The following is a 15106-nucleotide window of genomic DNA, read 5'->3' on the forward strand; positions in this document are numbered from 1 at the left end:
TCACTTGGTAGCCTAGGCTGGCCTCGAACTCACAGAGATCCGCCTGCCTCTGCCTCCCGAGTGCTGGGATTAAAGGCGTGCGCCACCACTGCCCGGCTTAGATGTCATACTTTCTAAAAGACAAAATTTCTCTGATGTTTTGAATTAATAATTCATCAAAATAGATATATTTTGTACATATATTTTGTATATGTTATTTAAAAAAATAAACTTCTAAAGTGATATATTTGGAGAAGTAGATGGCTCTTATTAACCATTAAACAAAATATGTAGTAAATTGACTCTATGAAGACTTTGACAATAGTTTCTAAATTCCTAGCAATGAGCAGTTGTAAGACTTTGATTAAACAAATGCAATTTTGAGTTGGAGAGATAGCTCAGCAGTTAAGAGCACTTGCTGCTCTTGCAGAGGACCTGAGCTAGTTCCCAGAACATTTGTGAGCATGGCTCACAACTTCTTATCACTCTAGCTCTAAAGGGTTTCAACACCTTCTTCTGGCCTCTTCAAGCACCCACACATACATGACATACTCTCCCACAGACATACACACATAAACATTAATAAAAAAAAATCTTTAGAAAAAAACAAAGACACAATTTATGGAATGGAATCTAGAATTAACCCTAAGGGAAGTTTTGAAAGCTACATTTTATTTGTGTATTTGGTGGCAGGGGAGTGTGTGTGGGGGAGCACATGCATGCCACAGCAAGTGTGGAGGACCGTTTGTGGGAACTGGCTCCATTCTTCTACCATGTGGGTTCCAAGGACCAAACTCAAGTTCTTGGACTTAGTGGTAAACACCTTAACCCACTGAGCCATCATGCTGGTTCCTAAAGGGGAATTTTAATAATTGTTTTTTAAGTAATAGTGATTCTTCCCTCCAGTCTGTTATCCATTGTGGCAAAAAAAAAATGAATATTATGACTAATTCTGAAACCTTTCAGTAATTTAAAACCAACAAAAGCCAGCATGGACTTATGAGGACCTCTTACCTGGTCTCTAGCTAGTGAGCACCACACAGCTCTCAGACTGTTCATTTTGAAGAATGGAGTCTTTAATTTACATTGTTTTATGATGTAGTAGTGGATGGTTGAGTGACTCCTTCTGAGACCCGAATTTAGAGTTTGAATTCAAATTTCAGTTCTATGGCTGAGCTAGGGACTGTAGTAACTTGTCAATGTTTCTGTCCTCCAGTTTCTTATCTTTAGATTGACAATAACTACAAATGGTATAAGAATATAGTAGACTAATATACATAAACATTTTTATGATAGTTCTTGGCAAATGAAAAACATTTCATTCAATTTTTTTGACCATTGTCATTTATAGTGGTGGTCATCACTGAATAGCAAATGGAACCTGGAATAGAATAGGCTGTTAATAAATGATGCAGCTGATTAATCCAACTCCTCTGGTTCCAGACCCCAGGGCCAACATTAATTCTTTCAGAGAAGTATAGCAATTTTACTGTGGATATGGGCAAAGAGAAGGGGACCAACAGTTACTCTTCCACCATTCTTTATGCCTTCAACATGGTGAAGACAGATATGATGATGTGCAGCTGGTGTATGCAACACAACTCCTTGGTAGAACTGAAAGGGCCTTATTACCAGTGACTGGGAGACAATATTCCTGGCTGTGTGGCCTTAAACCACTTAAATGCCATGTCCATGTTGAAAGACTAGAAAGGGGTTCATAGTACAGTCAGGGTGTTTAGGAGGGCACACTAAGCTTGCTGAGTCTTCTTCATGATAGACATGACAAGCTAAGATATGATGTGACATGATAGACATGACACAAATGTCAGCTAAAAATCATGACTGGAGATGGGAGATGTTGCTTGGGGATAGAATGCTCCCCTAGTCTGCACAAGGCTCAGGGTTCAATCCTTAGCACCCAATAAAACTGCGCATGGTTGCACACATCTGTTATCAGGATCAGAAATTCAAGGTTGCTTTTAGTTACATAATGAGTTCAAAGTCAAACTAAGCTTGGGGTATGGGTAGGGGGTAATGAGAGAGGAGGAAGAGAAGTCTTCAGTGGGAAAAGGGGAGAAAAAGAGGGTGATGAAATACATGTGACAAAGGAAAGGGGGGGTCTATTTGAGGAAACAAAGGGGACCACAAGGAGAACAGGGAAGAACAGTAGGGAAGGGGAATGACTTAAAACAAAGTATAATCACACATATGCATGAAAATGCTGTGATGAAACCCACCATTTAAATACTAATTGAAAAAGTATGAGTGACAGAAGAAACTGGGCCCTCTGGAACTCCTACATTATTCTGGCAATTTCTCAAGCTTTTGTGCATTTTTTCTTGAGAACAAATTCCAATTACAGTGTCTTATATGATGCTAGATTGTAAGGAGTTAAAGATCTGTCCTTCTATGTCATTTTGTGACCATGTGACTATGTTCTGGTGAATCAAGCTGAATAAAAGGAAGTTTAGTGCAACAAATGGGCTAAGATATGCATGCATAAAATTATGTGCAGCAATAGTTCTTCATTTATTAAAGCTTGAAGTTGGCAATTTTTAAAATAATAAGCCTTATTTTGTCCATACTAAATGTAATGTTTAATAGGAAAAAAAATTCAGTGGATATATAAAATCTTTTTTTCTTTTTTCTTTTCTTTTCTTTTTTTTTTTTTTTTTTTTGAGACAGGGTTTCTCTGTGTAGCTTTTTGGAGTCTGTCCTGGAACTCCTGGAACTGTAGACCAGGCTGGCCTCAAACTCACAGAGATCTGTCTGCCTCTGCCTTTTGAGTGCTGGGATTAAAGGCATGTGCCACCACTCCCCAGCTGGATATATATAAAATCTTTACCTGGAGATACAATACTACCGATGAACATGAATACTGGGGTTGAATGATAAAGACAATTCCTATTATGCATTTTAGAAACTAATAATTGAAATAATGACTGTTTCTTTTTTAGCCATTATATGTATGTTTTGTTTTGTTTTAATTGTAGATACACAAACACAAGAATCTACCTTGGGAGGAGGTGTAAACAGGCATTGCTTCTATGGACTTCAGCCAGATTCAGAATATAAAATCAGTGTTTACACAAAGCTCCAGGAGATTGAGGGACCAAGTGTGAGCATCCTGCAAAGAACACGTAAGTCAAATGTCTTCTGCTGATCCCCCTCATTAGGAGTGAATAGCATATTGACATGGCTCCACATCTTTGCTCTGTTGGGAAAAGTAATAGCTATTGCTGCCCAGGAGTATGGGCAATTCCCCTTTCTTTCTTTTATCCACCCCCAAAGTCTTTGCAGTGCCCCTATACCGTCATCAGTATGTCTTCGTTTCCATTCTCTATACATTGCACAAGAGAACACAAGGCCATCTGATGGCAAAAGGCTTGAAACAATGATTTACATTATGATCCAAATGCATAAGAAGCATTCATGGTATGTGGTGTGTGAAATTGAATTGGAGGACAATACCATCTTACCACAGTGATGAGGGTAGGCTCAAAGCCAACATGTTCCAACTGGATGACCCTGGAGTCATTGCCTCCTTAAGAGGTCCTTGTCCTCTTTTTCAAGTTGGAACCCAGATCTGATGCATGGAATGGAAAAGCAAAGTATAAAATTAAAACAAAGCACTTTTTGCATGTTCTGAAGAATGGAGGGTATCAGCTTCTTGGGATGGCCTTTAATCTGAAGTTCTGACCTGCAGGCTAAAGCTGTTAAAATGGATAAAATAGATTTAATAGTAACAGGCTGAGGGCAGTGGTGTTTTTATGCCTAACTCAATATCCTTAATTTAAGTTCAAATTCCTGAGAATGAGCATCTGAACAGGTGATGGGTGATAGGATTTCCTTCCTTTTCTGCATGGCATTTAGAAAGAACTCCCACCTTGTATAGATCTTCCAGCCTCCAGGACCATGGAGAAAGAAATCATAATCAGCACATTCCCTTAAAACACATTGGATGAGCTGATGTGAAATAGCTCATGCTTTAAATTGCAGCACTCAGGAGGAAGAGGCAGGGGGATCTCTGTGAGTTCCAGGCTGTCCAGTGCTACACAATGAGATACTTTCAAAAAAAAGTTGGTTAAAATATAATAAGTAGAATATCTAAAATTTTTATATAGAAAATTTATTTCACAATAAACATATTTAACATTTTATACGTGTTTTGACATATAATTTATGTATCATAAAACATAATAGTCATTTTATGTGGCAACTCAGTTATTGTTAGTACATTTGAAGAATCATATAGACATCACTACCATTCCATCTTAAAGCATTTCCATCAACTGAAAGAAATCTTATCCATCTCTCTCCCATTTCCGTCTGTATGAAAGCCCTTTATTTTTCATTTTCCTTTTGTGGACACTTCATATGAATAAAAATATATAACAGACAATCCTCTGTATCTGTCACATTTTGATTAGCATGTCTTTGAATTTTACCAAGGCCATAAAATGTATCCAGTGTTTATTTCTGTTATTGTTGATTATAATTCTGTTTTATGGATATGCATCATATAATTTTTGAAGTTCACAGGTCTTGGAGTCAAGCATGTATTATTGGATCTCTGTGAGGCCACTTTTTACTATCATGGTCTTGGGCAACTCGATGCCTCTGAGATTCTTTTTGCTCTTCAGTAGAACTATATCTTTTCTTACCACCAATGTTGGCAGGAGAGATTCAACATCTTTGAGCATCTGTTGAGCTTTTCAACTTATGTTTTATTGGACACATACTTTCATCTTCTCCCTTATTTTCTTGGGAGTCACAACCTATAGCCAAAGAGCTAGATTTCACTAACACATATTTTCTCTAGACCTTTACATTAAAAGAAATTAAAATATATTTTGAACACTTTGGACATCTTTCAAATACAGTCCATGTACCCTCCTGGTGCCAATCTGCTGGAAGCTGTTAATTGCTATACTCTCAGGTTTATAGGCTAAGTTCTTTCTTCACACTCAGTGTTTGACTGTTAAAAACAATTAAGCTTGGGACCTCTGGTCTCTTTTAGTATTCCCTAACCTTAATCTCAACAACTGTTAGCTACCATCCCAGGGTTAATTCCAATTCAGATCTCTTAGTTTGATGTAAATATTTCCCTGATGTGGAAGACTTCTGTCTTCTTGTAGCTTCCATCCATTGGCTCGAGTTCAACTTTCTGAAGCAATGCAGATCGGGACTGTTTGTCTGCTCTGGGGCAGCCCCTCATATGGCTGAAGATAGGGACCATCTGTGTGCCACGTAAAGAGGATAAACATGTGGCACCAGTGTGTGTGCTCTTCATACCCAAGAGATTCTTTGGCCAGATGTTCTGCTCAAACAAACTGCCCCTTGATTTGATTCTGAGTGTATTGATGAAACTGAGGATATGTCCCAATCTTCTATGTTAAAGAAAATGCTTAACAGTAAAGATGTCCCATTATTCCCAAGTTATTTAAAGTGCAGAAACCAGGCTTTGGAAGCATGTTTAGTGATCTAATGAAAGTTTTGCAATCATAGTTTTAGTATTAAAAACTCCCTTTCTCTTCTCTCTCCTTTTTAATTTTAGAATTCTCAAATAAGCAACAAAAACCTTAAAAAACAACAGTGATTCATGTATCCACAACAGAACAGCAGTAATGCACAGTGTCTCTTCTCTCATGCTTTCTTCCAGAAAGACATATTTCTACCATTGTGGTTTCTTCAACAAAAAGCTTTTCATTTTACCCACAAATGGGATCCTGCCATGGTGTTCCATGACTTGCTTTGTTTCACATAATAATTAGTTCGTGGACATTTTTTTCTTTTTCAGTAATATACAGTTACCTCATTCTTTCTTATTGACTCATGCCACCTAGATCATTTCATTTCATTGAATCCCAGATTAGAAGAGACTACAAAATTCATCTCTTCTAATGAAGGAATTCTCTTTATAACATCTGTCAGAGCTTGAACTCTTCCAACTGTTGGCTGCTTGAAGCTGGACTTCCCCTTTGTGAATGGCCATTATTAGTAGAGGGACTTCCCAAATATTAAAGTGAGATGGTCAGATTTTCTGTTTTTTTTCCCCTAAATCTTCAGTGTCAGGTCTTACTAAAAATGAAAAATAAAATATTACTTTATTATCTTTACCTAATGATACTGCAGCTCCTTGGTGCTTTACCATGTGAGTTGGCATGAGAATCACTCCTTTTTCTAACTTTCCCCGGGTCATCTTCATGGCAGGTTGAAAGTATCTGAACACACTAAGTATTTATTCTTGATCCTCAGAACCGAAAGACTTTTTCCAGATGCACACTGAACAGAATAGACAGTGAATCACATTTCATTCGCAACTGGTATCCTTGGGGACACAGGGTGGGAAGGGTTAGAAGTGTCAGGGACCAAGGATTGATGGTCAGTACTTAGGCAGAATGGAAATGAAGTTCACTGTGTATGTGAAAACAGTCAGAACCTACATCTCAATAGAAGGCTAAGCTTTCTGCCTTAAATCAACATCAGAACCACTTTGTAGTTGGCAGTTTGATTATACCAACTCCTGCTGTGCAGACTGAATGGGGGCAGAATGGCATTTCAAGCCTTTGGTGTGCAATGAAAGGATGGATCAAACCAGTTTTCACAGGCAGCAGCTAGTTTATAGCAGTCATTAAATTCTCAAAGAAGCAAGTTATCAACATTCTTGATAACCTTGAATAAAGATTTACTATATCGCTTCCCTCTGTTCCCTATAATGAGATCACTAATGGGGGCTCTTTGTCCTTTCCTTCCCAGAACCACCTCCCACTGAACCACCGACATTCCCTCCAACCATTCCACCAGCAAAGGAAGGTAAGAGAACAGTGAGGACAGTGTGATTCTACAGTCAAGATTTCCATTGCTTTTGTTTGTCCATCCAGTGAAAACCCGAATGGCTGCTGGAGAGACGGCTCAGCAGTAAAGAGCACTTACTGCTTTTGCAGAGGACCTGAGTTGGGTTCCCAGCACCTCCATCAAGCCGCTCACAACCCTGTAACTCCAGCTCCATGGTGATCCAAAGCCCCTGGCTTTCTTGGGTATTGCACTTACCTATGCAAACTCATCTGTACAAATACACATCATTAAAAGAATAATAAAAGTTAAAATTTTAGAAGAAAACCAAGGTATTAATACAAAATATTTGTTGCCCTACATAGTGAAAGTGAAAAGCTAGCATATAATTTTGAATTCAAGGGGAATGGTCTCCAATTTTCCCCCTAAATGCCTCTCCAGGTTCTAATCTCATCTCAACACCTGGAGCTGCCAAGGTAATTATTAGAGGTTAAGCCTCTAAACAATGTAGTGCTCATTAATTTTTCATCCCATTAACAAACATTTATTATTTTCAAAGTTCTTAGGTTAGGCACAAGGAATGCCATAATAGTACCTGACTGCTACCTTTTGCTTACTTTCAGTATTATAAGAGAAATATGTACTAGTGCAGATAGCAATGTCACTGGTAGGAGTTATGAAAGAGAAATTGGGTTATGGTAACCCAAGAGTAAGAATAATCAATGCCTCAGTTGACTAGTGACTGATAAACGGGGGAAATTTCATCTATCTCTGAACCAGCTTGAGAGAGAAATAACAGAATAATAATGCTCAGTGTCATAGAGTGGTCTAGGTCCATAATGTGTTTTGGGGAACTATCAATGCTTTAATGAGACACACAGAAGACAGTAAAGAGAGTGATGAAGGGAATTGTGTGCCAACATCAAGGACTTGTCCTTCAAAAATATGGTGCACAAGAAGTTCCCTTAAGGTGAGGATGACCTAATAAAATCTCTGCTTAGGAAAGGTAACTCTGGGCCAGGGAGACGGCTCAGTTGGTAAAGTTCTCACTGCACAAGCATGGAAAACCTGGGTTCGCACCTTACCATCAACATAAATGTTGGGTAAGATATATATAACCTTGGGCAGATTATTGGAGCTTATGGCCCAGGCAGTCTAGCAAAAATGGCAAGCTCAAGTTCCAGATTCAGTGAGATACCCTGTAGGAAAAACACCCGGCATCAACCTTAGGCCTCCATTATGCATGCATGCACATATACATGCATGAACACATGTATACACAAATGTTACGGTTCATAGTATTCATAGCTGGGTAAAAATGTGGGTGGTTTTCCCCGGATGCAGCCTACATAGTGTCTTCTGGATCTATGAAAGCAAGCCACCAGGAAGGAAGCTTCCTGGCAGTACAGATATGATTTCTCCATAACCTGTGGCAAAGTGTGTGGTGTCCTTAGCAACAGGGTCTTACCATCTAGTTCTGGAGGGCAGCCGAAAGCAATAGGAATACCCTGTATTGGTTTGGAAATATCTAGGACACCCTTGACCAACAACTTGAGGAGAGGTATTCCATATCTGGCATTGGGCTTTTTATTTGAAAGCCTAGAATATAGAATTTTTTTTAAATTATCAAAGTTATACTGGATACTTATTAGGCAAGTATTTAAAATTAGAATAAAAGGCTTAAAAGAAGGAAATTAAAAACACAATTTTATATCTTAAATGTAAGTTTTTCATGCATGTTGATAAATTTTCTTTTATTCTAAGCAAATGTTTCATTAGTAAAATTTAAAATAATTTTTGCTTTCATTTTGAAGATGAAACTTAATGTTTGTTTCATCTTTCTTTGGAAACAGAGGACATGATTTCCTTTCCTGTTTATCATTAGGAGGCTTGTTATAATCTTTTTCAACTATAGAGTCAGACTATGAATCTATGAAATTGTACAAATCACAGAGTTCACAAAAGCAAGCTTTCCAGACCCCCACTGTCCCCGAGTGTAACCTCACTTGAAGACGATTTGTCTTACCTTATGGGCAGCTGACAGGAACGAAGTTACTATAACAGTAACCAGGCTGTTGTTTCTAAGGGAGAAATGCCGATTATCTCCTAGAGTGCTTGTATGTGACCGAACTAAGATGAAAAAATTGAGATTACTGAAGAACAAATTGTGGGCATCATCATAAAACACAGTTAATCTCAATGATCCACACTAACAGAGGGTTGCATCCTGAGAAACAGCTTAGAGGACTTTGAAAGGGGGCTTTCATTGGAGAAGGGCTTTTTGGTTATATAATTGTATGGCCTTTTTATTTTGTTGGTATCCATAGTAACTACTGATGATGACTTCCTTCTCCTAGTATTATTATACTTTTTTTTGGGGGGGGGCTATGTCAGTGATGAGCAATGCAGTAATTAAAGTTTGCTTCTGCTTATTCCCAGTGAATTGTAGATTTTTTTTTTTTATATTTTTGGTTGTGAGCCTAGCCTTTAATGGCTGAGTCATCTCTCCAGCCCGTTTTTTTTCTTTTTTTTGTTTGTTTGTTTTTTGTTTTTTTTAAAGACAGTGTCTATGTAGCTTAGACTGGCATCAAACTTGTCATTAGCCAAGAATGACCATGAACCTGTAAACCTCCTTCTCTACTTTGCCAATGCCAGGTATATAGGCATGGGTCACCTTCTCAGTTTTATGCCATGCTAGGGATCAAACTGAGCTCAAAGGTTTTGAGCATGCTGGGTGGGCACTCTGGCTCTGGCACCCATCCCCACCCCAAATCATAGTTCATCGGATTCCATCACATCACACATCTTCCTCCCGAGCTCGACTCCTTGTTATTACTTCAGACTCACCAAGCAGATGACTGGGTGCACAGTGTGACTGCATAGACTTTTTCCCTGTCGGTGGCCATTAGATAGTGCTTGCTGTTTGCTTCTGACTCTACATCTCATCCACCTCCATTTCTCCTTCCTATTCCTCATTTTCATTCTCTGTGGTGATTGTTGGATTTATTCTCCTCCCTGTTCTCACATGGTCAGTAGAAGCTTTTCAGTCATAAATGGGCATGAAAGGGAAATAGTGGTGGTAAAGTTTTAGGAGCACGGATGGTGATTCTTAATAGTTGAAGCTTTTCCTTTTGCAAAGAGCTTTAGTTACCAGAAGGCATCTGCTACCTGTCTTCTGTCTTAATAAAGATGTTATTTTCCTCTTTCCTCTGACTCAAAATGTATTCTTTGTCTTTAGTATGTAAAGCTGCCAAGGCAGACCTAGTATTCATGGTGGATGGATCCTGGAGTATTGGAGATGACAATTTCAATAAGATCATCAATTTTCTGTATAGCACCGTGGGAGCCCTGGACAAGATTGGTGCAGATGGAACTCAGGTAAGGTTAACCAGCCAATCATTACATTATCCTATCAGGTAAGGTAAACAAGCCAATCATTACACTATACTATGCATCTAGGAATTATTTCTTAGTCTCTTACTGTTCCCACTTGTCAGGGATTGTAATCAAAGAAATGTGATGAAGGAATGCTAATCCTTATAGGCATGTCCAACCTGTTGCTAATGGATATATGCTTCCAGGATTGCTATGATATTGTAGATGATAACCTCATACTGTAACTTCAAAAGGTTAGACATCCCTGCAAAAGCTATTGAGATTAGCAAATTAAAGATGCTACAAAGGACATTAGGGAGTATTTATTTTATATTAAGGCAGAGTATGTCCTTTACACATACTGTTGTCCCTGCCCTAAAGTACATGGAAGTCTTGAAAATCAGAGGCCAGGCCACAGTCTCACATTTCTTTTTATTTTATTTTATTTTATTTATTTATTTATTTATTTATTTAGTTAGTTAGTTTTTTTAAGACAGGGTTCCTTTGTGTAGCCTTGGGTGTTCTGGAACTCCCTCTGTATACCAGATCTGCCTTGAACTCACAGAGATCCACCTGCATCTGCCTCCCAAGTTCTGGGATTAAAGGTGTGCACCACCACTGGCTGGCGGTCACACATTTCTCAGGATCATGAAGAATATGAAACTATTTCATTCATCCAACAGATATCCGTAGTTCATTGTTCCAAAAAAATAAATAAATAAAATAAGGCAATCAACTGAAAATTGTTCCATAGTGCCACAGGAATAGAAGTAAATTGTAGGAAATTAAGGTAGAAAGATTTGGGCAGCAATGAACAAGACACAGATTTTGAAATAGAATGTACTTGGCTTCAGCTGTTTGCTTTTGATCTTGACCCTATTACTTGATTTCATGTGCCTCAGTTTCCTCCTTTGTACAGTGGGTGGAATCATAGTGGCTACTTTATATTTGTGTCATAGGAAGGAAGCTCTTACAGAGAATACAACCCTGACTCTGTGCCACATCCATTTACCAGATTTAGGTCAATTTTTACTTGTTAAATGACGTGGCAAAAGTATTATAACCATTAGAAAGAATTTTTAAAAATCCTAGTTCTTAATATGTATCTAGAACTTGAAACTTTGTTTGTCTTCAAATTTGATATGTAACCTCTACAAAAATTTAATGTGAGGATTGGGTTAAGGAAGAAATGTAAATGACGGGTGATACTGAGCTACTGGGTCACGTTTTCTGTGGAAAGTCCCTACCTGTGTTAAAGTGAATGTACCCTCTCTCTCCAGGTGGCAATGGTCCAGTTCACTGATGACCCCAGAACAGAATTCAAACTCGATGCTTACAAAACCAAGGAGACACTTCTTGATGCAATCAGACACATTTCCTACAAAGGAGGAAATACTAAAACAGGTAAGACCTAAACAGACAAATGATGCCCAGTGAAAGCTCGCTGTAATCGTTAGAAACTTCGGGATGACTTTTGTTATGTGACTTGTTGGTTTGTTTTGGTGCTGTGTATGGAATCCAGGGCCTTACATGTACCTCACAGGTATTTTCCCCTTCCGTGGCTGCCCCAGCTCTCAGGACACAATAATTTTTCACCGATGTAACATATCTGTCCTTCCCTTTGCTGTCTGTGAAAGCATGCGGAGGAGTGAAACGGAACTGTTGATTCTCTGTTTCAGGGAAAGCTATCAAGCACGTTCGCGATACCTTATTCACTGTAGAGTCAGGCACGAGGAGAGGCATCCCGAAAGTTATCGTGGTTATAACTGATGGGAGATCACAAGATGACGTCAACAAAATCTCCAGGGAGATGCAGGCCGATGGTAAGGTTCCCTTATGTGCACCATCATGGCTACTGAGAAAAAGGTTGGCACCAAGCACATATTCCTATCAGCTTAATTAAATATCCCCCAGTGGATAATATCGGTTTTAAAAATCACATACATTCATAATTCTGCGATTATATGTTTTTATTAGAGACAAATATATGATTTGTTACAGCAGGGTTTCCTGTCTAAGGAATGCCAGCAATGGTGTACAATAATATTGAGAAGACCACTCTAAAGGGTCAGGGAGAGGAAGATGCTCATAGAAACTGTTCTGTCTCCTGATCGATAAAATAATGATTCTCTCAGGATGGCTGTGAAGATTCAGCTATATGAAATATGTATGACGAGTTGTGTTCTTTGTGAACTTGACATAATTTAGACTCAATGAGAGAAGGTAGAGATCCGGTTGGCATGTGGGCATGCCTGTGAGGGGTTTTCTTAGTTAGATTAATGGAGGTGGGAAGGCCCATGCTACATATGGGTCATGCCATCTCATGGGCTGAGCCCTGAACTGAAAGAGGAGAGGGTGGACTGAGCACTAGCTTGTGTGTATTCTTTACTCTCCATTCCTGATGATGGATGATTGTGACCCGTTGCCTCAAACCCCTGCTGCTGTGACATCCCTGCTGGGATGGACTGTGACCTGGAACTGTGAGCCAAAGCAAACCCCTTCTCCCTGAAGTTGCTTTTGTCAGGGTGTTTTGCCATAGGAAAGAAACTAAGATGACATGCTTAGCATGTTTTAACATGGTGACCCATTTTAGGCTGCTAGGCCTTAAGTTGTGCTTCAGAAGGGGTGGGGGAAGAAACCATTACTGTTTAAATAGTACCTCATGCCACAGATGTAAAAGTAACTATTAAGAATATGCAACTGTGCCGGGCGGTGGTGACACACGCCTTTAATCCCAGCACTCAGGAGGCAGAGCCAGGCGGATCTCTGTGAGTTCGAGGCCAGCCTGGGCTACCAAGTGAGTCCCAGGAAAGGCACAAAGCTACACAAGAGAAACCCTGTCTTGAAAACCAAAAAACAAAACAAAACAAAACAAAAAAAAAGAATATGCAACTGTGAATATGTTACTCAAATGAGAAACATTTCTGGCTTATGCACCAACTGGGGCTTTGTTTTTGCTGAGTCTATTTTAAAATGGAAAATTTCTTCAGGGTATGATGGAGTAATTCTCACATAATGTAATATGCACATGAAGAATTCTGATGAATGGTAAGAAATGAATTAGCCATTCCTACTGGACTTCTTAAATGAGTACATTTTAAACATCTGGGCACTCAGCATCTTGCATTGTTTGTATTTTGTGAAGCTTAAGTAATTGAACGTCTGCTGTGTGTCGTCATAGGATACAACATCTTTGCCATTGGTGTGGCTGACGCCGATTATTCAGAGTTGGTTCGGATCGGCAGCAAACCCAGCTCACGTCACGTCTTCTTTGTGGATGACTTCGATGCCTTCAAGAAAATTGAGGATGAACTGATTACTTTTGTCTGCGAAACCGCATCAGCAAGTTAGTTCTTCAGAACTTGCATTCCTGAGCATTGTTTAAAACCTGAAATATCGAATACTGGTTAAGTACAGAGTCCCATCTAGAACTGAGGAAGAACTGTTGATTCCCATGGGGTATTTATTGTGCAGGTGTTAAGTCCTATGGTTTTGAGCATATGAGGTAAACGTCTTCTCTCCTCCTGTTACAGTTGAAGTTGATGAAGATCGTCCCAAGTTGATGACAATTTGTATTAAACACAGGAGTGTGACAAAGGATGATGGAACCGAGGTTGAGGCCAGCTTGGAATGCTTAGTATCTGACAAGGCTACATAGGAAGACCCTGTCTTAAAACCAAAAATAAACAAATGTAGGAAATAGTTTTCAAAGATGTCTTAATCAAAACATCTCTCAACTTGGGCTTTCAAGTAACAACCACTGATTTAATGGATTCAGGAGAGTGGTTAGAAGCTATGGCCCTTTAGTTCAGCCTAGATGGAACATTAGATAACCACAGCCACATCGTCTTAGAGTTACTCCACAATTCAGGTGTGGGAAGCTTAGGGAAGGTTGTGTTAATTGCCTGTGCCCACAACAATGAAACCATATATTTGGGAGATACATAAGATGGGCTTTTACATTGCTTGCCTTGTTTTTCAGCCTGTCCAATGGTGCACAAGGATGGAGTCGATCTTGCAGGTATGTGTTGTCACATTTTTTTTCCTGTTTTCTTTTATTGAAATACATTTTTTTTCATATGATATATTCTGATTATGGTTTCCCGTCCCCCAGCTTCAAGAGATCCTCCCTCCTCCCCTCCCATCTGAAATCCATACTATTTCTGTCTCTTGCCAGAAAACAAGTAGGCATCTAAAGAATGATAATAAAATAAGATACAACAAAAACAAAGAAATAAGGACAAATAGGACAAAACAAGCAAACAAACATGAGAAAAAGAGGCCAAAGAAACATATACAGATGCCAAGACACACACGTTAGCACACACAGGAATCCCATAAAAACAGAAGCCTTAATGTCTATGCAAACGACTTGTATGGTGTTTAACCCCGACAAGGCATTATGAGATGAAGAACCTCCAGTGATGAGTTAGTTTTGTGTTAGCATCTACTGATGCACTGGGCCCGGCTTTCGGAGTGTCTCCAGTGAGACTCCATTGGAGAAATTGAATTTTTCACTTGCGAGTGGTTATAAATTGGAGATAGCTTTTGGGTTAGGGATGGAATCTTGTGTCCATTTCTCTTAGTGCTGGGACCCCATCTGGTGAAGACCCATTTGGGCCTTGTGTTTGGTGCCACAGTCTCTGTGAGTTCATATGTGCCTTGGTCCTGCTGTGTTTAGAAGGCCTTATTTCCTTGATGTCCTCCATCCCCTCTGGCTCTTAGAATCTCTCCTCCTCCTTTCCTACAGGGTTCCCTGAGCCTGGGAGGTATTTGATAGAGATATCCCATTTAGGACTGAGTCCTAAGGTCTCTCACCTTCTGTACATTGTCTGACTGTGGGTCTCTGCATCTGTTCCCATCTACTCTAAGAGGAAGCTTCTCTGGTAATGGTTGAGCAACGCATGGATCTATGAGTATAGCAGAATGTTGCTAGGAGTCATTTTATGGCTGTATT

General features: G+C 39.3%; 1 protein-coding gene across 4 annotated transcripts in view; it reads left to right on the forward strand.

The window, feature by feature from the left end:
- Positions 1 to 15106, forward strand: part of Col14a1 (collagen type XIV alpha 1 chain) — a 198454-nt gene that overhangs the window by 111076 nt on the left and 72272 nt on the right. For all 4 annotated transcript variants that reach the window (XM_028871912.2, XM_028871908.2, XM_028871910.2 and 1 more), the window contains exons 24-30: positions 2973 to 3119; positions 6739 to 6795; positions 10013 to 10152; positions 11430 to 11553; positions 11829 to 11972; positions 13331 to 13495; positions 14132 to 14170. In XM_028871912.2, coding sequence (XP_028727745.1) covers positions 2973 to 3119; positions 6739 to 6795; positions 10013 to 10152; positions 11430 to 11553; positions 11829 to 11972; positions 13331 to 13495; positions 14132 to 14170 — 816 coding nt within the window. The remainder of the gene's footprint in view (positions 1 to 2972; positions 3120 to 6738; positions 6796 to 10012; positions 10153 to 11429; positions 11554 to 11828; positions 11973 to 13330; positions 13496 to 14131; positions 14171 to 15106) is intronic.

This window comes from Peromyscus leucopus, chromosome 20, assembly GCF_004664715.2.
Source record: "Peromyscus leucopus breed LL Stock chromosome 20, UCI_PerLeu_2.1, whole genome shotgun sequence".
NCBI classification, from domain to species: domain Eukaryota; kingdom Metazoa; phylum Chordata; class Mammalia; order Rodentia; family Cricetidae; genus Peromyscus; species Peromyscus leucopus.